The 22,407-nt window shown below is 42.3% G+C and overlaps 1 protein-coding gene across 2 annotated transcripts in view; it reads right to left on the bottom strand.

Moving 5' to 3' along the window:
• Cpeb4 (cytoplasmic polyadenylation element binding protein 4) overlaps nucleotides 1-22,407 on the bottom strand; it is a 78,673-nt gene that overhangs the window by 22,763 nt on the left and 33,503 nt on the right. The window contains exon 3 of one of the 2 annotated variants that reach the window (XM_048334223.1): nucleotides 5,682-5,732. The exons of the other annotated variant lie outside the window; for it this stretch is intronic. Coding sequence (XP_048190180.1) covers nucleotides 5,682-5,732 — 51 coding nt within the window. The remainder of the gene's footprint in view (nucleotides 1-5,681; nucleotides 5,733-22,407) is intronic. 2 annotated transcript variants of the gene reach the window in all.

Below are 22,407 nucleotides of genomic sequence, written 5' to 3'. Positions count from 1 at the left end.
TTAGATCTCAGCCTCCTACGTAGCTAGGATTACAAGCATGACCCACTGGTTCCTAGTTTGCAATATGTTTTTACAGTATCTTTTTCATGAAGTGATCTTCCAACATGCCCTTTATTGTACCAACTAGAACTATACTGTACACATTTTCAGAAAGTGATTTCAATCTATATTTCTCCTGAATAAATTATACCCTCCCTTTTGATAGATTACTGTCCCCCTTACCCCAAATAATCTTCCTCCTTTCATTCCTGGCCTTTAAGAGAGGTCTTAATTAAGCTCCTCCTTCTAGAATGAGCAAGTGCTTGGTTGATGCTAATAAATGAACAGATATCCTTTAAGGAAAGAAACTACATAAATGAGTGCTAAAACCTCACATTTCTTGTTATTCCATGCCTTCCTTGTATCTCAAGGTTCATGTTTATTTATTTATTTATTTATTTTTATATTTATATTTTTGTCTGTTGTGGGGCCTGAACTGAGTGCCTAGGTGTTGACCCTGAGCCTCTTTGTGTTCAAGGCTACCACGTAAGCCATAGCACCACTTCTGGGTTTTGGATGGTTAATCAGAGATACAGTTTTACACAGACTTCCCTGCCCCAGCTGGCTTAGAACCATGATCCTCAGCTCTCAACCTCCTGAGTAGGTCAGATTACAGGAGTAAGCCACCAGCACCCAGGCTTAAGGCTCATTTTTGAAACAGCTTATTCTAAAGGCTATAGTAGTAGAATGGGAGGTTGAAAGTTTAGTTTAAAAAATAAAAAAGGTGCCAGTGGCTCACACCTATAATCCTAGCTACTTAGAAGGCTGAAGGCTGAGATCGGAGGATTATAGTTCAAAGGAAGAAAAGTCTATGAGACTCTTATCTCCAATTAAGCACCAAAAAGCAGGAAGTGGAGCTGTGGCTCAAGTGGTGAGTGAACAGCCTTGAGTAAAAAAGTTCAGAGGCAGTGTCCAGTCCCCTGAGTTCAAGCCTCAGGACTAGCACACACATACAAAAAGTGAGAACAATACACGAGCACTTGTACATGCTCATGGGGGTAACTGCTTAGTTTTCATAGGTAAAATAGTCTCAACACAAAAGGCAAGTTAATTATTCAATCCAATGTCTAACTCAATGCTTAACCAAGATGCATAGTAGAAATGGAAGTATGTGCCATTGGGGAGCTGTGATTTGCATTTTCTCTCACTTCACTGGGAAACTATGCATTCAGGCTTGTATTTCAGAATTACACAATGGATATTCTCAATATTCCTAGTACATCTATTTACTTGGAAATGGCTCCTTGTTAGGCGCTTCATCCTTCTTCTAACCTTCAGGTCCTCAGAATGTGACTGTTTTTGGAGACGTGTGTGTGTGTGTGTGTGTGTGTGTATGCTGGTACTACAACTTGAACTCGGGGCCTGGATGTTATCCCTGAGCTTTCTCATTCAAGGCTGGCGTTCTGCTACTTGAGCCACAGCTCCACCTCCAGCTTTTTTGGTGGTTCATTGAAGATATGAATCTCATATCTCAATATGATATGCTGGGGCTAAGTGTAATAGGATGATAGGCATGAGCCACAGGGGCAGGGCCTGACCCAGTCTCTTCAACTTCCAGTGGTAACTGAAGGTCACTGGACAGCTTGAAGACTGCTGATAGAGCATAATAAAGTAGGACGTAACCTGAACCGTGGATGAGTAAGACCTTTTATCTCTATACAGGCAAATTTCAATAGAGCCTGCCTACAACTGGTAGTGACTCTGCTTTTTCCTTTTTATTGATTAGATTCGAGCCCTCATTCTTCTCACCCCCCCCCCCAAATTTTAAGATTGCTTAAAATTTTCAAAACAAATTGGATGATAAAAAATCACAGTAAAAATTAAAATACTTGTAGCCTGGCGATGGTGGCTCATACTTGCAATCCTAGCAACTATAGAGGCTGAGGACTGAGGTTCAAAAGCCAGCGCAGGTAGGAAAGTCTCCTATCTCTAATGAAAAACTAAAAATGCCAGAAGTGGAGGTGTGGCTCAAGTGGTGCTAGTCTTCAGCAAAAAAAGCTCAGGGACAGAATCCAGGCCCTGAGTTCAAACCCCAGAATTGTCACGAATGTGAAAAACTGCATGTGAGAAAGAGGTCAAAGAAGCTCTTGGCTATTTTTAATCCAAGCAAAACAAGAAAAAGCTTCTAACTAAAGACAAAGTTCTGAAAGTTAGAGCAGGAACAGTACACAGTGAGAACAGAGGCCCTCTTCTATGGTTTTTGAAAAGCCCGAATATCCTAATTATGGCAGACCAAGAAAACCAGCTCCTTCGAGTTGTCTCAGTCTTGAAGCTCAACAATGAGTACAAGTTGCCCCAAGGTATTACCCGACATATTAGGGGTTTATTTCCTGGTTTTGTTCATCATTGAGGCTGTGTATGATGAGAAGGACAGGCGAAAAGAAAACAGAGTTTGAGTTATTGACCTCAGTCTCTCTCTCTCATATACACACATACACATACATAACACCATACTCAACAGCAGACAAACTTTGTATATTCCTCCATGTTTTGTTTTGTAAGTTGTTGTTTCTTTTGTAAACTGTTAGCACTAATATTCCTAACTCCCCCACTGCCATGCCCGGAAAGCCACTCACTTTGTGCTTGAACCATGTTCCACAGGTTATGCAGAATGATTCATATGCACTTAATTTCCAGCACAATCCTAGGAGATGGAAGGTATTTAGGTTTCTTCAGTCTGTCTTCATCAAAAACAATACATTCACTCACTAGAGTTTCAATGTAACTGCCTCTAAAAAATCTAAGCTGGCGCTCTATTCTTGAGCCACACCTCCATCCCAGCTTTTTGCTGATCATTTTGGGAATGGGATCTAGCAGACTTTTATAGCTGGGCTGGCTTTCCAATGCCATGTTCCAGACCACAACACCCTGAGGAGTGAGGGTGACAGGTGTGAGTCACTGGCACTTGGAGGTGGCTCTCTCTTGACGATACTTTATAAATAGGACTGAGAGAGTGGGCAGATCCTATTTCTAAGTCAGGTGATAAAGGAGTGGTAGCTGGGTAATGCAATCTTCAAATCTATTCTAGATCTTCTCCACTGGAGAGAGAAGGGATGTGTCCTTCAGTTTCAACATCTAATCTACCTGCAGGGTCGTTCTTCATTTGTAAATGAATAAACTGGCATCTGGCCCTAGATGGTTTGTTGTTAAAAACAAAAACAAACCACTTGATGGTAGTAATCTGACAAAATCAAGGTTGGGGACCTGTGCAGCTTGATACTAGACCCGAGACTATGTTGATTAAGACTTCACACTCAGCTGGGTGCCGGTGGCTCACATCTGTCATCCTACCTACTCAGAAGGCTGAGATCTGAGGATTGTGGTTCAAAGCCAGCCCAGGCAGAAAAGTTCCCGAGACACATGACAAACTAGCAAAAAAAAAAAAAAAAAAAAAAAAGACTTTTCACTCCTGAGTCTGACAGGAAGAGCTAGAAAAGATTTTCTTTTTTTTTTTTCTTTTTTTACTGGTTCTGGGGCTTGAACTCAGGGCCTGGGCTCTGTCCCTGAGCCTCTCTGTGCTCAAGGCTAGCACTCTACCACTTGAGCCATAGCACCACTTCTGGCCTTTTCTGTTTATGTGGTACTGAGGAATCAAAGCCAGTACTTCATGCATGCTAGGCAAGCACTGTACCACCAAGCCACATTCCCAGCCCCCTAGAAAAGTTTTTCTGCTTGCCATCTTTTTTTGTTTGTTTGTTTCTTTATCTTCATGTCTTTTGGTTTGAGAAAATGGTAACCTCTGACTGTGTACTTTTATAATACACAAAATGTTTGTGTAAGCAACCATAAAAAGCACATCACTTAATGGTCTACTTCCAGAGTTTGAGGATAAGTAAAAATTTTAAAGATAAATATTTGGCCAGGTGCTGATGGCTCACATTTGTAATCCTAACTATGCTGGAGGTTGAGTTCTGAGGATCACAGATAGCAGCAGGGGCAAAAAAGTCCACGAAACACTAAGCTCCAATTAGCCAGCAAAAAGCTAGAAAGTGGGGCTATTGCTCAAGTGGTAGACAGCAGCCTTGAGTGAAAAAGCTAAGAGACAGTGTCTTGGGTTCAAGCCCCAGTACCTTTGCTAAGTAAAAATTGTTTACTAGATTCTCAAAAGAAAAGGTATTAATAGAGAAAAACAGAAAGGCAATCTCCTTCTAATAGACTTAAGTGACTTTTGCTTTAAGGAAAATCTAATGAGAAGTTTTTCTCATGGCAACAAGGACCAGCACTGAAGCAGCAATGGATCCAGCTGAATGCAGAAGAGTGGGTTGCTTTCCCAGGGTGGAAGTACTCATTGTCTTCTATCACTGTGCCTAAACCTGAATTTGGCTCTAAGGTCACAGAATAGGTCAGCCCTGCTGCACTGCAGCTCTGCCTTGCTCTGTCACCACTGGGGACTGCTTTGGGCATACAGACGTTGTTTTTAGGTCCGAGACTGGGACTCCAATTCAGTACCTGCTGCTTTCACTCCTTGGCTAGCACTCTAGCAACTCTAATCCACACCTCCAACCTTGGCCTACACTGTTCTGTGGGACTATGATAGCATGGCATCATTATGATTATAATTTCTGCTGGAACATTATACATGACATAATTATATATTATGTGGATGATGGCGTCATTCCTGGCACTGTGGTGTGAAAACACCCAAGTCTGATGAACAGAGGGCTTTTGATGAGCTGTGCAGCCTCACCAAAATGCTCGGCAACCCAGCTTCTATCTAACCATCCAGTTCAAGCTTCAGTCTTGATTTAAACAGCACCCCCAAAGGAGGCCTGGTCACAAAGCTTATCTTCCCTTCCCTCACCACAGACCTTAGACTAGGTTTGTCCTTTGAGGGAACATGACAATACAACTTTAATCAAGGACATTTAAGAGGCTGTAGAACTTAAAAGAGTTTTTGCCAATGGGAAAGCATCATCAATGCAGAAACTTGAAATCCACATCCAGTAGTAAATAAGAAGCAAGCAAGGCTTAAGAGATTCCACTCAGTGCTTTGAATGTTGTGATCCTGACACCTAAAAACTCTTTGGAGGAGCAGAAGCCCTGCCTCTTTCCCTGTGAACATGAGCTTGTCTACAACCAGAGCCTATCAGCACACGAGGTAAGGAGAACTATGCAGATCCATTCCCCGAGCCCCCTCTGACAGCAACACTGAATGACTTTGTCCTTTGCAAGGTCATGTACTGTGGTCTTGGACTGTCTCTTTCTGGTTTGAAAGCTTGGATGAACTTCCCCTGGTGGCCCATTTCTACTAGGTACATGGAGGACATGGTGACATTTCAAAGGTTGCCCAAAGCAAATGTCCCATCAAGTCCATCTTCATCCTTATTCTCACCTAATCTCACTGGAACTGGTTCCAGAAATGGGAAATGATTGGCTCCTCAACTCCTTTTCTTTTTCTTATTCTTATTAAGTAGTTGCCCAAAGGGGTTACAATTCCACAAGTCCAATTCTATTTCTTTAAAAGTTTTTGTCATCATTTTCAGGGACTTATTCTGAAATAGCTGATTAGTAGCAAGTGCTATTTACAAGGTAAACAAAAGTCCCTTCTCTACTTGTGGAAGCACAGCTCAATTTTTCTGTCCTAGCTCTAAACCTACTTTAAGTTCTATGAACTTCACTAAGGTAAATTAATTATCACTTACCATTAATAAGCAGAGAACTATCGGATCCTGGGTATGAATAGTTTACACGACCTGAAGGTAAAAGAAGGCCGTTACTAAATTTGTTGTTTTCATAGATGGTCTTAAAATTACTCAAGAACACAGCTGAACTGATTGCTTTTAACAGGCAACACATTGTATTTAACACGCTGCATTACAGGACAAAACTTGGTTGTGGACATGGTGATTTGGAGGAAAGTATCCATTGAGCATGCTCACCAAAACTTAAAAGGGGAACATTTGAAGATAGTTAAAACAAAATATCCTACTTTTAACTACTAAGTCATTCTAGTTTCCAAAAGCTCACCCAAAGGACTTTTTCATTATATTCTGACACCACAACACAGCAACCGTTCTTGTCCCTTAAGTATGAACTATCCTGTTAGTAGGACTATCCTATTTGTTCTTTTTAACAAAATATGTAACAAGCAATAATATTTTCCTAGATGCCATGTAAGAAAAATGCCATGTTTGTGCCCACATGTCCACCCGCTAAAGGGCTTCATTTAAAGTTTAGGGCAATGCCTATTGAGGGTAAAGAACATTTCAGATCACATACGATGGAAAATACCTGAAACCCCCAACCTCATACCCAAGAGCACTGTAGACTCCTGGGCAATACTTTTAAGCCACAATGGTCACCCAAGATGACCTTCAAAAAGAATTTATAAGCTTGGAGCCTATGGTTCATGCCTATCATGACCGCGCTACTCAGGAGGCGGAGATCTGAGGACAGTGGTTCAAAACCTGCCTGGGCAGTAAAGTCCTTGAGATTCTTATCTCCAATGAACAACTAAAAAGCCTGAAGTGGAGCTGTGGCTCAAGTGGTAGAGAGCTAGCTATGAGCAAAGAAGATCAGGGACAGCAAGCACCCAGACCCTCATTTCAAGCCCCAGGACAGGTACACACATGTATACACGTACACACACACACACACACACAATCATTTGTGAAAACACTACCACTGTTCATAAGCTGTTTCCAAACTGTCACAATAACTAGAAGAGGAAGCAATGGGATTTCTCTGTCTTGCAAAAGTCCTGTTTTGCAAGAACCTCTACCTGTAAGTTGAGCTATCTAGATCACACATCCCTACAAGTTACAAAATAAAAATGATTAAGTCTCCATGCCCCACCCGTCCCTCTGTCCCTTCCCCTGAAGGAGAATGAAGGAGAAAACTCCATGGCTAATTCTCAGAATGACACCTACTCTTTAGGAAAACACTTAACTCTGACTTCACAAAACCTGAATTCTAAAAAGTGAGGGAAAATCAGATAAGCAGAACCTCTCCCAAGCCTTAAGACTGGATAGGCCTTGCCAGATGCCAGCAAGACTTTACCTAGTTCATTGAATATTCTGGAAACCAGAGCTTATATGTGCTCCACCAACCCAAAGGAAACAGCTCCTCAGAAAAGAAGTGGAGCTCTCCAATGTTTTAAAATCCAGTGTCTGTGAAAGAGTTCCCACATAAAAAACTCCTGCTGTGAATACAGAAAACTGTTCTTGACTTCCTGCAAGTTTTGTTCATAGCCTTAGGGAAAACTTGGAATTTAATATGAAACATAACCAGAACTTCATGATTTCCCTATAGTTTATAAGCAAACAAGGCTTCAAGAACCAGGTGCTACTGGGTCATACCTATAATCCTAGCTACTCAGGAGGCTGAGATTTGAGGACCTTGGTTCAAACCAGCCTGGGAAGGAAAGGCATGAAACTCTTACCTCCAATTAACTACCAAAAAGAACATAAGTGGAGCTGTGGCTCAGGTGATAGAGTACTAGCCTAGAGTAAAAGAAAACTCAGGAAAGCTAGGCCTGAGTGGCTCACCCCTGTAATCCTAGCTCTTCAGGAAGCTGAGATTAGAGGATCGCAGTTCAAAAACTCCCTTTGAAACCCTTATCTCAAATTAACCAATCAAAAACAGGAAGTGGAAGTGGCGCTGTGGCTCAAGTGGAAGAGCATGGAGCACAAAAAGACTCAGGGACAGGGTCCAGACCCCAAAGTCAAGCCCCAGGTCTGGCCAAAAGAAAAAAAAGTTTCATCCTAAAATTAGTTGTTCCAATGAAAATTTCAGCTTGCTCATAATAGAAAATGAAGGCAGGGATGGAATATATGAGAGAAGGTAAAATTTAACTTTGATCATTTCAATTTCTTCCTAAAACTTGGTTTCATTCTCAGATGCCAGTGTACCATGAAGTATCCAAATCTACTAAGCTGAATTTGAACTGCTTTACCTACAGCCTGGATCTTATTACTTATCACAAGTTGTGTGTATTGTTTTGTTTTGGTTTTTGGTGCTGGTCCTGGGGCTTGAATTGTGGCCAGAGGTGCTGTCCATGAGCTTTTTTTGCTCAAAGTCAGAAGTCAGTACTCTACCACTTGAGCCACAGCTCCACTTCAGATTTTTGGTAGCTGGATTTTCCCGCCTGGACTGCCTTGGAATCAGGATCCTCAGATCTCAGCCTCCTGAGTAGCTAGTGTGACAGGCATGAGCTACTGGTGCCAGGCCCATAAGTAGATAGGTAGGTAGGTAGGTAGATAGATAGATAGATAGATAGATAGATAGATAGACAGACAGACAGACAGACAGATAGGACTGACTGATTGATTGATTTGAGATACAAGGAACAAGAGTATGGCTTTAATTGTTTAGAAAAAACACATTTACAAGGGAGAACCAATTTTGGAATCACTTAAAGTAACAGCTGAATTTTTTGTAATAAAATATGTACATAAATCTTGTAGGTGTAAAACTCTCTAGTAAATGAACAAGCAAGAACTATCAAAAAATATGTTACTAGTTGGTTGCTGGTAGCTCACACCTACAATCCTAGCTATTCAGGAGGCTGAGATCTGAGGATCACAGTTCAAAGCCAGCCCAGATAGTAAAGTCCATGAGACTCTTATCTCCAGTAATACTACTCAGAAAAGGCTGGAAGTAGCACTGTGGCCATGAGTTTAAGTCCCAGGACCAGCACCAAAAAAATAAAATAAAAACCACTTTACCAGTGCCTGGCAAGGCACTGGTGGTTTATACCATACTGGTTGATACCAGTAATCCTAGCTACTCAGGAGGCTACAATATGAGGATGGTGATTTGAAGCTAGCTGGGGCAGGAAAGTCCATGGGACTCTTATCTCTAATTTACCACGAAAAAAATGAGAACTGGAGCAGTGGCTCAAGTGGTAAAGTGCTAGCCTTGAGCAAAAAAAGCTCAGGGACAGCTCCTAGTTCCTGAGTTCCTGAATTCAAGCCCCAAGACCATCACCAAAAACAAACAGAAAAACTTGAAAACACTTTACCAGAAATGAGTTAAAATATGATGGAAGTTAATACAGAAATAAAGGTGTCTAATTATACTGTTTGAAGTTAACATCTCAAAGACAATGTATTATTTCAACAGAAATATTCTATTTTTTCTTAGTGCTAACATTCCCATTGAAATCAGAGCTGTTGTATATGAACCCCAATGCCACTTGCTTGATACTAAGGAGTAAGCAAAATACTTAACAGTGAAAATCCCAAAAGTAAATCATCAAAGTAGCTGGCTGGTAAAGTGCTTTTTGCTATCCTAAATCGAATCCTCTAACCCTTTGTGCTGATTCAACAGTAAATGTCATGTTGGTAAAACCAGAGTCAAACCTTGCTGGATAGGTTTTTCTCTTGCTAGTATGTCTTTTCTTTGTGTTATTTGTGTGGCTTGGTTTACAGGGTCCTTTTGAGCACTGAATAATATTCCATTGTCTTGGTGGACCAGAGCTTGTGTATGTATTTATGCATCTTGGTTGTTTCCATGTTGGGGCCATTATGAGTAAAGCTTCCATAAACATTTCTGTGCAGGGTTATCTATGAATATAACTCTGTGTGTGTGTGTGTGTGTGTGTGTGTGTGTGTGTGTGTGTGTGTGTGTGTGTGTGTGTAAGAGTCCTGGGGCTTGAACTCAGGGCCTGGTCACTGTCCCTGAGCTTTTTTGCTCAAGGTTAGCATTCTACCGCTTGAGCCATAGCACCACTTCTAGCTTTTTTTTTTTCTTGGTGCTTAACTGGAGACAAGAATCTCATGGACTTTCCTGCCCAAGTTGGCTTTGAACCAAGATCCTTAGACCTCAGCCTCCTGAGTAGCTAGGATTACAAGAAGTATGTGCCACCAGTGCCCAGTGATGAATATAGCTTTTATGAAGTTGTTTACAATTTTTTAAGGGTCACCTTTTTTCAGAATTCCTTTTTCAAAATGGATTTTTTTTTTTGCCAGTCCTAGGGCTTGAACTCAGGGCCTGGGCACTGTCCCTGAGCTTCTTTTGCTCAAGGATAGCACTCTACCACTTGAGCCACAGCACTACTTCCAGATTTTTCTCTTTATGTGGTACTGAGGAATCCAACCTAGGGCTTCATGCATGCTAGGAAAGCTCTCTACTAGTAAGCCACATTCCCAGCCCTAGAAATCTCTTTTTAAATGAACATACCTAATTTTATTTCCATTACACAGCAGCCTGCTTATGTAATCACTTCAGCTACCAGCTTACTCTTATCTCTTTTACATAATAAACCCCCTTAGGGAGTAAAACTTTCCCTACTTAGCCATTTGGAGTTTCCTGTTTGGATACCAGGCACACAGTCAATGAGTTCATTCCCCTGAACTTAAAACACCACATTCCACAAATGAGTCAAGGACAGTAAAATAAAAATAGTGGAGGAAAAGGAATAGAACAGAGCCTGTGGTTTGGGTTGGTTGGTTGGTGTTGTGATAAAGCATCTATCTATAAACACAGCCAAGTCTGGGTTACATTCAGAATTTCATTACTGAAGGGAAATAGAAGGCATTTAGCAGTTTGGGCACCAGGAAAACTCACTCTCTAAAGACTATGGGTACTGACTGTGTTATAAACACACAGGGGACAGTTTGATCAGCAGTCCTGCTCTTAGGGCCATAGTGACAAGGAAAGCTGCAGTCTCCAGAGGCCAGCTGCGGGCACTGGGAGCCAGAGGCCTGGCACACATCCGGCAGAAGGCAGAGGCTATATTTGGTGACATGACTCAACCTAACCAAATATAGGCAACTGATACAGTGTGGCTCTAGGACCTACATGATCATCCACACCCGAAGAGATCATTTTATGCTAAGCATTAGTGAGTTGAAGATGATCAATCCTTAGCCCAAAGACGGACTTTGCTGACTAGTGGGGAAGATCTCTATGGAACAATATTATTATCATAGTTGTTCTCTCTCTCTCTCTCCCTCCCTCCCTCTCCCTCTCCCTCCCTCCCTCTCCCTTGCTCTCTCTCTCCCTCCCTCCCTCTCCCTTGCTCTCTCTCTCCCTCCCTCCCTCTCCCTCTCTCCCACTCACTCCCTCTCCCTGTCTCTCTCCCTCTCTCTCCCTCTCTCCCACTCTCCCACTCCCTCTCCCCTCTCTCTCCCCCTCTCCCTCTCTCCCTCTCTCCCACTCCCTCCCTCTCCCTTGCCCTCCCTCTCTCTCTCCTCTCTCCTTCTCTCCCACTCCCTCCTTCCCTCTCTCTCTGCCTCCCTCCTCTCTTCCTCTCCCTCTCTCCCCCACTCCCTCCCTCTCCCTCTCCCCCCCACTCTGTTTTTCCTAGTTCCTGGGGCTTAAACTCAAGACTTAGGCACTGTCCCTGAGCACTTTTTCTCAAGACTAGCTAGCACTCTACCACTTTTGAGCCACAGTTCCACTTCTGGCTGGAGATAGTTTCACAGACTTTCCTACCTGGCTGGTTTCAAACCATAATTCTCAGATCTCAGCCTACTGAGTAGCTAGGATGACAGGCTTGAGCCACCAGCACCAGCATAGGTCTTTTTTTTTTTTCTTTTAACTCTGGTTTTTATTTTTTATTATTATTGTTATTGTTATTATTTGCCAGTTCTGGAGCTTGGACTCAGGGCCTGAGCACTGTCCCTGGCTTCTTTTTGCCACAGCACTACTTCCGGTTTTTTCTGTGTATGTGGTGCTAAGGAATTGAACCCAAGGTTTCATGCATGCTAGGCAAGCACTCCACTGCTAAGCCACATTCCCAGGCCCTGGAATAGTTTTTCTTATGAGTCTAAGTAGCCTGGTTAAAGACATGGAAGGAGAAAAGACTAGAGGGAAATATTCTCATGTTAATAACCATAACTAGAGAAAACAAGTTATTTTCTAAAGAGAAACTTGGATATTATAAATAAATAGGTGATACCATTTCAAACACAAACATTATATTCTTTAGTACTGTTAGATGTCATGCTGTGGCCTTCTCTTTTTCAGAGTTCTGCCTGCTTTACTGGTGACACATACATGCTAGGGAACAATAAGAAAGAATAATTTGGAAAAGTTGTCCAAAGCCAAGTGCTCACGCCTGTCATTCTAGCTACTCAGGAGGCTGAGATCTGAGGATAGAGGTTTGATTCCAGCCTGGACAAGAAAGTTTACAAGACTCCTATCTCCTATTCACCACCAAAAAGCTGGAAGTGGAGCTGTGACTCAAGTGACAGAGTGCTAACCTTAAGCAAAAAGGCTCAGGGACAGTGCTCAGGCCCTGAGTTCAAATCCTAGGACCAGCATCACAAAAAAGAGGCCCAACACAGTCCCATACAGTGACAAGCTGCATGAAATTCAAATTTAATTATTTTCAATTGATCAAACTTACATACTGCAAAGGAAAAAGAAGGGGAAGAGAGTCTTCAGTGAACACTATTAGAAATTTCGAACCCTACTTTTAAATAAGCATGTGTTTACATTGTAGTTGCTTTGCTATTTCATTACAGGTACCCCTCCCTCTGCTCCTGATTCTTTTATTTTGTTCACATTTGAGTAAATCAAGCTCTTCTACTATTTTAAATTATTTTCCTATTATCTCTTAGTATCTGTACAAGAGTTTCAATTCAATACATCAGTCTGTGAATACAATACATCTTGACCAATGTCATCCTTCTTCCGTCATTCTCTATCTCTCCCAACCCCCCCATTTTCCTTGCTCCATTTTCACATGTGTCATTGAATATTATGTCTCCCCCCCCCCTTAGCCTCACACTCCCTGACAACTCAAGTTCCAGATTTCTGGTATTCATTTCCATAGACTGTAAGCTTACTGTTCAAAAGAGATATCCCTTTGCGCTCTTCTGCCTATACCACATTTTAGTCAATGTGTTTGTGCGTATATGCATAAGGCCCTGTATATGTTTACAATTTCATTTGTATATGTTTATAATTTTGATCTGATTTCCAGATTAGAGAAGACATGTCCTTTGTCTCTCTGAGCCTGGCTTACTTCAGTAATCATGATTTTACTTTCAGGTCCATCCGTTTCCCTGATGTAATATTATTCTTTAATGGAATTTTACCCGGCTGCTATTTAAAAGGAGCCACTCTCCCTCCATTGCCTCAGTCTGCAGCAAGGTGGCGCTGTGGAGACCTGGATGACATAGCAAGGCTCCAGGTGTGTCCTAGCTGGGAATACCAACTTTTGTGCTTACACAAATGCAGAACCAGCATGAAGGGGAACTAATAAAAGATTTTAAAAATTACTCAGCATTCTGTAACTTTGTGATATAAGGGAAATTTTGAATAATTGATCTACTAACCTAAAATATAACTCCTCAAATTAAAATTGGTAATCTCGTTCTACCCTTTGGCCTCCCTGTCTTACAACCCGACACCCCATAATGACACTTCTGTGCCAAATTACAAAGGAGGGTTGGTCCAATGGAGAGTCTTAGAGCATCCTCAAGAGCCATCCGAAATGTAGTCAACACACACAGAGTTTAGCCAAATGAGACTCTACTATGGGATGGATTTGACAGTGGCGTGAATCCATGCACTTTTGTATCTCTCCATTTTAGGAACTCCAGCTATTCAGATCTACTGACTCATAATCTCGACTTCTGGGTTACTTCCTCTATCAAAAGCCCTCTTCTCTCTGCCACCCAGTGTCTTGCCACCCAAGCCTCCACCCCTGGCCTAGCCAGTTCCGCCTCTGCCTCAAGCCACTGCCCTCTGATTCACAAACGCTCTGTGCCTTACTCATTTTAAGTCATCTTCCCCATCCGTGTCCTGAGAAAAGATTTTGAGTCTTATATCCCAGAGCATGCTAAGTGAATAGCTGTTGGTTGGATGGATGGATGGATGGCAGAATCACAAGCTCATCTTGCAACCTCCTTTCTATTACTTAGCTCTAGTGAATCTTGGGGAAAATAGATGGATCTAAAGAACCAAAATAGAATCTTGGAGAAAAGAATAGTAATTAGGAGGAAATTTTTAGTTTCAAAGAAAGGAAAGTTTGGTAGTAGTACTTTTGTATAAAAAGGGATTCATTCCTCCCTGGAGAAGAAAAAGGGGGGGGGGGGAACAACTTTGGCCATAGCCAAGCTGACAATGTTGCAGGAGACTTTTGTAAGGCCTCCCCCAGCTCCCCCCCCCCCCCCCCGCCCCGCAAGGCCATGCAGGCACCGCCCCCCTCCTGTCTAAGTCTCAGCCCAGTACCTGGCACACCTGCAAGGCAGTCACGGATGACCCTTACAAATTTTGAAAAAGAAAACGCTTGACAATTCAATTTAAGAAATCCTCCATAGGGGCTGGGGATATGGCCTAGTGGCAAGAGTGCTTGCCTCATATACATGAGGCCCTGGGTTCAATTCCCCAGCACCACATATACAGAAAATGGCCAGAAGTGGCGCTGTGGCTCAAGTGGCAGAGTGCTAACCTTGAGCAAGAAGAAGCCAGGGACAGTGCTCAGGCCCTGAGTCCAAGCACCAGGACGGGCCAAAAAAAAAAAAAAAGAAAAAAGAAATCCTCCATTAATTAAAGCAGGGAGAACCTTCCTTTTGTACCCAAAACCTCAAATTTCACTTTTAAGTTGTGAATGAAGAGTTGAAATGTAGATTGCAATAGTGGCTTTAAAAAAACATTCTAAGTACAAGTCCAGCTAGGTATGGTAGCTCATGCCTGTAATCCACTCAGAAGGCTGAGATCCCGAGGATCACTGTTTGCATCCAGCCTGGGAAGAAAAGTCTATAAGGCTCATCTCCATTCAATCAGCAAAAAGGTGGGAGTGAGGCTGTGGCTCGAGTGGTAGAGCACCAGCCTTGAGCAAAAAAAGCTAAGAGACAGTAAGTATCCAGAGACCTGAGTTCTAGGTACAGGCACCAAAAGAACAAAAGCCAATAGAATTAAGTGTCTACAGACTGAGTAACCTTTCAAGATAAAGGAAAGACTGCTCGGCTCTCATTCAGGGCAGGTGCAAAGCTGCAAGATCTAAAAGCATCTAAGAACTGCAGGCAAAGAGGAATGTCTAGAGAGAAGCTAGAAAGGAGCTGTGACCCAATTAAGGAATTCAAAAGATTTCCTACTGCCAGGAAAGCTAACAACAACCCAGCAAGCAGGAAGGCTATTTTTATCCTTGCCAGAAGTCTTCTGACTCTAGTGCTACATTTAGAGGACACAGTAACAAGATCATTTGCCTTAAGAGGATGTTGAGATATCAGTGATTAATGGCAATTTTTTTAGGCTCAAGAAAAAAAAATGGAAGCTCATAGTTTTTGTTCAAATGAAACCAGCAAAAGCCAGTTTATAAAAAATAAAAAAGATGAGTGGAGAACATAATTGAAAGAAAAGTAGGGAAAAGACAGATCGATGGGCAGTAAAAAAAAAAAAAATTTGAAGTAATCCAAAATAAAAAGCCAACGCAATGAATTAAAATTCCTCTACCTTGCAATTTTCAAAGAACCAGTGAATAAACATTAGGAACTTCAGTTCTGCCTCAGAGAAAACAATAATTCCAAGAAATGGCTTGCTTCTGTTGTCACATGAGCATAAAAAAAATCACAATAAACTTAGTCTAGATTATACCACTGTAGATGACTAAGAATTATGTGTAGGGGGTGGGGGTGAAGTCAAGAGAGAAAAGACTAAAAGAATCCAACCAGACCACAGAAACTAAAAAAAAAAAAAAAAAAAAAAAAAAAAAAAAAACACACAACTGATTAAGAGTGATTTCCTTATTTATAACCATTATTTTATCGAATAGCATGGTATTCCTGGACATCTGCTCTGCTGTCAAAGCTGAGTTTTGTAGTTGACTCCCCCAGAATGAGAGGTTCAATTACTACCTGACTCTGCATGTGGCACCTTCTGTCAACTAACTGATCACTTTAACATTAAAATCTTTGTAAAAGCCTTGATCAACACTGTACTTGAATTTCATACTTGATCTAACAATTGTACTTCAGTGTCTTTAAATTAATCTTGAAATGAAATAAACAGGCTCAAACATTTCTGCTCATTGTTTGAATAATAGGAGAATGAGACCCAGAATCTAGTTTTAGTGCTTGATAACATTTCTCAGAAGCTAAAATACAAGCCCAGGGCTAGGGATATGGCCTAGTGGCAAGAGTGCCTGCCTCGTATACATGAGGCCCCGGGTTCGATTCCCCAGCACCACATATACAGAAAACGGCCAGAAGTGGCGCTGTGGCTCAAGTGGCAGGGTGCTAGCTAGCCTTGAGCAAAAAGAAGCTAGGGACAGTGCTCAGGCCCTGAGTCCAAGCCCCAGGACTGGCCAAAAAAAAAAAAAAAAAAAAAAATACAAGCCCAGTGCTGGTGGCTCACATCTGTCATCCTAGCAACTCAGGAAGCTAAGCTCTGAGGATCGCAGTTCAAAGCTAACCGAGGAAGGAATGTCTGTGAGACTTATCTCCAATTAAACACCAAAAAGCTAAAAGTAGAGGTGTGGCGCAAGTGGTTGAGTTAAAAAAAAAAAAAAGCTCAGGGATCACTAGTTCCCAGGCCCTGAGTTCAAACCCAGGGATAACACACACACACACACACACACACACACACACACACACACACACACCACCTAAATTACTACCACATACACAGCAGAAGCTTAGGGTGGGAAGAGAGAGAAGTGTATCGCATTAGCATCATTACCCGAGCTATACACAGCCCTGGGGAATCAGAATCTAGACAGGCAAGTTTGCCAATGTCATCAAATTCCTCGGAGCTGTTCTGTCTTGACATCCATCCTCCAACAGGAAGCCAGCAAGTGTGAGGTACAGATCTTTATAGATTAACATCATAAAAGATGACCACAATGCAGATTTTTAAATTGAACTTCTAAATCCTCCTCAGTGCCCCAGGGATGGAGCCCGGGGTCTTGTACACATTCGTGAGCTCTCTGCCACAGAACTCCAGGCCCAGCGCTTACATGGAACTCCTTAGCGAGTATGAGGGAATGGTAAGGCCTGCCTTGTTCCAGCATTCCCACACCAAAGCTCCAGTAGGAGGCTGAGATGTGAGGGTCAAGAACGGAAGCCAGCCTGGGAAGAAAAGTCCAGGAGAGTCTTGTCTCCAATTTATCACCAAAAGCTAGACTTGAAGCTGTGTGGCTCAATGGGGTAGAACACCAGCCTTGAGCAAGAAACCATAGAAGAGGGAGGGGCCCTGAGTTCAAGCCCCAGTATTGGCAAAGGAAAAAAAAAATCTGTAAGGATTTAGGGAAGGCATGATGTCAGGAGGACGCTGAGGGACAGGTGCTTGTGGTATGCACTTTCACTTGGAACGGGTGTTAACAAGGCTACCCAGACAAAATTCCCCATTCTACCTTAAATGGGTAAATAACATGAAGCATGTACAAACACTGTGGAACTGGAATCTAGACAGAAGCTAAATGCAAGAAGCTTTCAAACCACATGGCTTTTAAGGAGGGCAGGCAGGGCCTCTCTCCCCTCCCCCTCCTCACAAGAACTGCCAGGTGACCCAATTCCAGGCTGTCCCCACACCCCCTGCCCTGAATAAAGGGCAAAAATCTTTGGCTCAGAGATGAGACTCCATAAACCTGTGGCAGAGGCAGCAGTAGGTCAGGTGACAAGAGTGGAGGTTAAAAACGCCATCCTTGGGGCTGGGAATATGGCCTAGTGGCAATTGGCTCGTATACATGAAGCCCTGGGTTCGATTCTACAGCACCACATATATAGAAAAAAGGTGGAAGTGGCTCAAGTGGTAGAGTGCTAGCCTTGGACAAAAAGAAGCCAGGGACAGTGCTCAGGCCCTGAGTTCAAGCTCCAGGACTGGCAAAAATAAATAAATAAAACCACCATCCTTACTCCTTTCTGCCCCTTCACCAGCATTTCCTCCACCAAGTTTCTTTTGCATGCTTAATATTACCAAAAATGCTTGGTATGGGGAAACATTCCAATGGCAGGAGTTTAAAGCAGAATGATTAGACAAGTTCTCTGTTTCCACCTTAGCACTAGTGATTTTCCACTTCATGCCATACACCATGATGAGTATTACCACTATTAAGAGATGGACACCAGTGGCTCACACCTGTCATCCTACTCAGGAAGCTGAGATCTGAGGCTCTTGGCTCAAAGCCAGTCTGGACAGGAAAGTCCTTGAGATTCTTATCTCCAACAAACCACAAAAAGGCAGATATGGAGCTGTGGCTCAAGTGGTAGAGTACTAACCTTGGGCAAAAAGGTCAGGGACAAAGCCAAGCCCTAGTTTAAGCCCCAGGACCAGCTCAAAAAGAAAAGGACCATTAAGAGTATTTAGTATGACTATCCATCCAGGATAATAACTGGAGACTCCTAACCCACACCCTCAACCCATTAAGTAAATCAAACCTTCCCCAAACAACTTTAATCACAATTTGAGTTCAGCAACACCTTTAATTGTATTTTATAACATCGATATTCATACACATTTGAAGAAAAATCATATGTTTGTAAGTGACATGTTTATCATCTAACTAGACTATTTGGTCACTTCAATGAATTCTCAATGCTTGGTCACTTCAAATAGCTTGCATAGGGCCCACAAAGGCAAAACAAAGACATTTTTTATCAGGCCAACCACGTTTTGCAAATTGTTTCCTAAACCATTTTTAGGACTATCTCAAAAAGAAAAGATAACTGGGAGCCAGCAGCTCACATCTGTAACCCTAGCTACCCAGGTGGCTGAGATCTGAGGTTCAGAGCCAGTTCAATTAAGCAGCAAAAAGTTGGAAGTAGAGCTGTGGCTCAAGTGGTAGAGCTAGCCTCAACTAAAAAAGCTCAAGGACAGTACCCAAGCCCTAAGTTCAAGCCCCAAGATTGGCACCAAAATATGTTTTTTAAATAAAAAACAGATAGTCTGGAAGACTGACTACATTTCACTGATTTCTCCTGACCTCCCTTCTCTAAGCTACTTATACAATATTAAATATGGCCATTCATACCCACCTGATATTCATGTGCTACTTTCATTAGAATGTACAAACATTTGTTTTTATACCATCACACTGTATGGAACAGCCTGTGGTAATTTAAAGGTCCTTAAATTCAAGCTAGGCACTAGTGACTCACACCTGTAATCCTAGCTACTCAGGAGGCCAAGGTCTAAAATCATGGTTCAAATCCAGCCCAGGCAGGAAGGTCTCTAAGACTCTTATCCCCAATTAAACACCAAAAAGCTGGAAGTGAAGCTATGACTCAAGTGGTACAGTGTTAGCTTTGAGTAAAAACTTTAAGGGAGAGGACCCTGGCCGAGTGCAAGCCCCCAGACCAGCACAATAAAAAGTAAAAAGAAAGATCATTAAATTTTGGCCCTCCATTTACAGGTAGAAAAACCAAGGCAGTGGCAAAAGGCAATTCTGACCACAATCCTAAATGGTTGGCCGGGGGGGGGGGGGGGGGTGTTCTGCATACACGCACACTAATCCTACAGCTTGAACTCAGAGCCTGAGTGCTATCTCTGAACTCTTTTGCTCAAGGCTAGCACTTTATCACTTTGAGCCACAGCTCTACTTCCAATTTTCTGGTGGTTCACTGGGGATAGAGTCTCACCGTTTTTCCTGCCCAGCCTGGCTTTGAACTTCAATCCTCAGATCTCAAGATTCCTGAGTAGCTAGGGTTACCGGCATGAGCCCCCAGCTCCCCGCTCTTTTTATTTATTATCACAGGAAGTCTATTAAACACTAACAACTTCCTGCCCTTACAATACAAAGATTGTAAACATCTCTACTTAGTCAACCACACTAGACACATTTATTACTGGACTATTATAGCCAGTAGTTTGTTATTGTTTTTAAGTTCTTTTTGTTTTTGGTGCAGGCTTAAACTCAAGGCCTGGACAGTGTCCCTGAGCTTTTCTATTTTTTGCTCAAGGCTAGTGCTCTACCACTTGAGCCACAGCTCCACTTCTAGCTTTTTTTGGTGCTTGCTTGGAGTTAAGACTCTCACACTTTCCTGCTCCAGTCTGACTTTTAACTGCAATCCTCAGATCTCAGCCTCTTGAGTAGCTAGGATTACCAATGTGAGCTACTGGTGCCCAGTTGTTTTTAAGTTCTTATGGCTCTTTAAGATTTGCACTGTACTGTTGATTCCCCAGGCACTAGAAAGGGCCTTCTACTTGGTTGATTCCACCTTCTTTTTCCACAATGTCTGGCACTGGCCAGGTGCCCAATTGGATTGGAAAGGGATTGTGGAATTGCTTTTTCTTCAGAGTTCCAAGAACATTCTTTGTTTTTTTGTTTTTGATTTGTTTTGTTTGCCATTCCTGGGCCTTGAACTCAGGGCCTGAGCACTGTCCCTGGTTCCTCTTTGCTCAAGGTTAGCACTCTGCCACTTGAGCCACAGCGCTGCTTCTGGCCGTTTTCTATATATGTGGTGCTGGGGAATCAAATCCAGGGCTTCATGTATACGAAGCAAGCACTCTTACCACTAAGCCATATATTCCCAGCCTCCAAGAACATTCTTAATGGACTGGTTACCAGGTAATGTGTGGACTAAAACAAAGCCAGGCTTCTAGAACCTCAGGCAATGGTGTAGGACTGGATTCCGAACTGGCCAAGTCAACAAAACAATGTCACCACCACCACCACCACCACCACTACCACCACCATCACGCCGCCCCCAGGCAGCACAGCCATCCCTTGTATAGTTTGAAAAATGATAACTGGCATAAAGCTCCTTAAAAAGTCAAACTGTACTGCTGACCAGCCATTTAATAAATCCCTTCCTTTATTTCTCTTTGTCTTTCCCCCACTATTTGAACCTTTGGTAGTGAAAACATAGGCAACACAAGGAAAAAGAAATTCACAGGCTAAGCAATGGTGGCTCACGCCTGTAATCCTAGCTACTCAGGAGGCTGAGATCTGAGCATCACAATTCAAAGCCAGCCTAGGCAGGAAAGTCACTGAGACTATCTCCAATTATGCACACACACACACACACACACACACACACACACACACACAAAAGAGCCAGAAGTGGTGCTGTGGATCAAGTGGTAGAGCACCAGCCTTGAGCAAAAACAGTTCAAGGACAGCACCCGGTCCTGAGTGTAAGCTCCAGAACTGGCACAAATGTGCACACAGAGGCACATGCATGCACACACACACAAAAAAGATATACACAAATGAGACACAAACAGCCTATAAATTAATCAACCATATCCAAAATTCAATCCACATAACTCAGGAAGTAATAACGTTTGTGGCCCAACTGTAAACTGCTCCTTTCTTCCGGTTGCTGAATTGAATGTGAGAGAATGTTGGATTTTTTTTTTTTATGACAACTATGAATCAGGCAGTGTTGCCTTTCCTCCCCCAGAGCTACCCAACAACAGCCCAGGATTGCACAACAGGCTCAAGAAAGGCCTTAAGATTTCGGCAGACAACAATGGATTTATTAAACAGATATTAGTATGCTGTGCTACCTACCAGGCGACAAGATTGCAAGTTACCTCTCTAATTTTATAGTAATCTAATAGAATATTTAGAAAGGAAACAAAAGAAGGGCTACTAGCAAAATATGCACAATACATTCACTGAAATGGAGCTTGAGCAATACCGAGCTCCATGAATATTCTGGAACCCCTTCTGTCTTATGCATTACAGTGAACCCTAATATGTACACTGTCAGCAACGTCTGAAAGCTTATTACACATATTGCCATTACAATTTTGCTTCTGAATGGAGAATATTATTTTTTGTGTCTCTATCCTGGCAAAAATCTCAGGCTTATTTAAGTTGCATCCAAATGTTTAATATGACAATATAAAATATTAAAGAAAAACACTTAGCCAGGCACCAAGGGCTCATGCCTGTAATCCCAACTACTCAGAAGGCTGAGATATGAGGATCGAGATTTAAATAGTGACGAGATTCTTATATCCACTTAACTACCAAAAAGCCAAAAATGGAGCTGTGGCTCAAGTGATAAGAGTGCTAGCTTTGAGAGAAAAAGCTGAGAGGTAGCACTTAGTCCTGAGTTCAAGACTCAGTACTAGCACCAGAAATACAAATAATAACCACTTGTGAACTTGTTTTCTGATTATTGCTTGTTCTGAGGATTTAACTAGTGTATCTGTACCGATTCCTCCTAGGACCTGTGTCAAGCAAAAGTAAGTCACAACAGCCATAAATTATAAGAACCTGAGTACAACTGAAAATATACGAGGTAAATTAATTTTAAACTTTAAGATCTTAAAGTTTACTATTACTCCTCTTTTCCTGCCCCACTTTACCCTCGCCTCTCACCCAGGTAAAATCTGAGTTATGATACTACTGACCACTCTATTGTCACACTCAGGATTTCACAGAACAGGATTCTGTGTGCTCAATTTCTTAGATAAAAGTAAAAGGACAGCTAGGCACTGCTGGTGCATGCCTGTAATCCTAGCTTCTCAACAGGCTTGAGATTAAGGAACCAGGTTCAAAGCCAGGGCAGAAAATTCCAT

Source organism: Perognathus longimembris, chromosome 25 (assembly GCF_023159225.1).
Source record: "Perognathus longimembris pacificus isolate PPM17 chromosome 25, ASM2315922v1, whole genome shotgun sequence".
NCBI classification, from domain to species: Eukaryota; Metazoa; Chordata; class Mammalia; order Rodentia; family Heteromyidae; genus Perognathus; species Perognathus longimembris.
The sequence above is the reverse complement of the archived record's forward strand: the minus strand, read 5'-3'. Positions and strand labels throughout refer to the sequence as shown.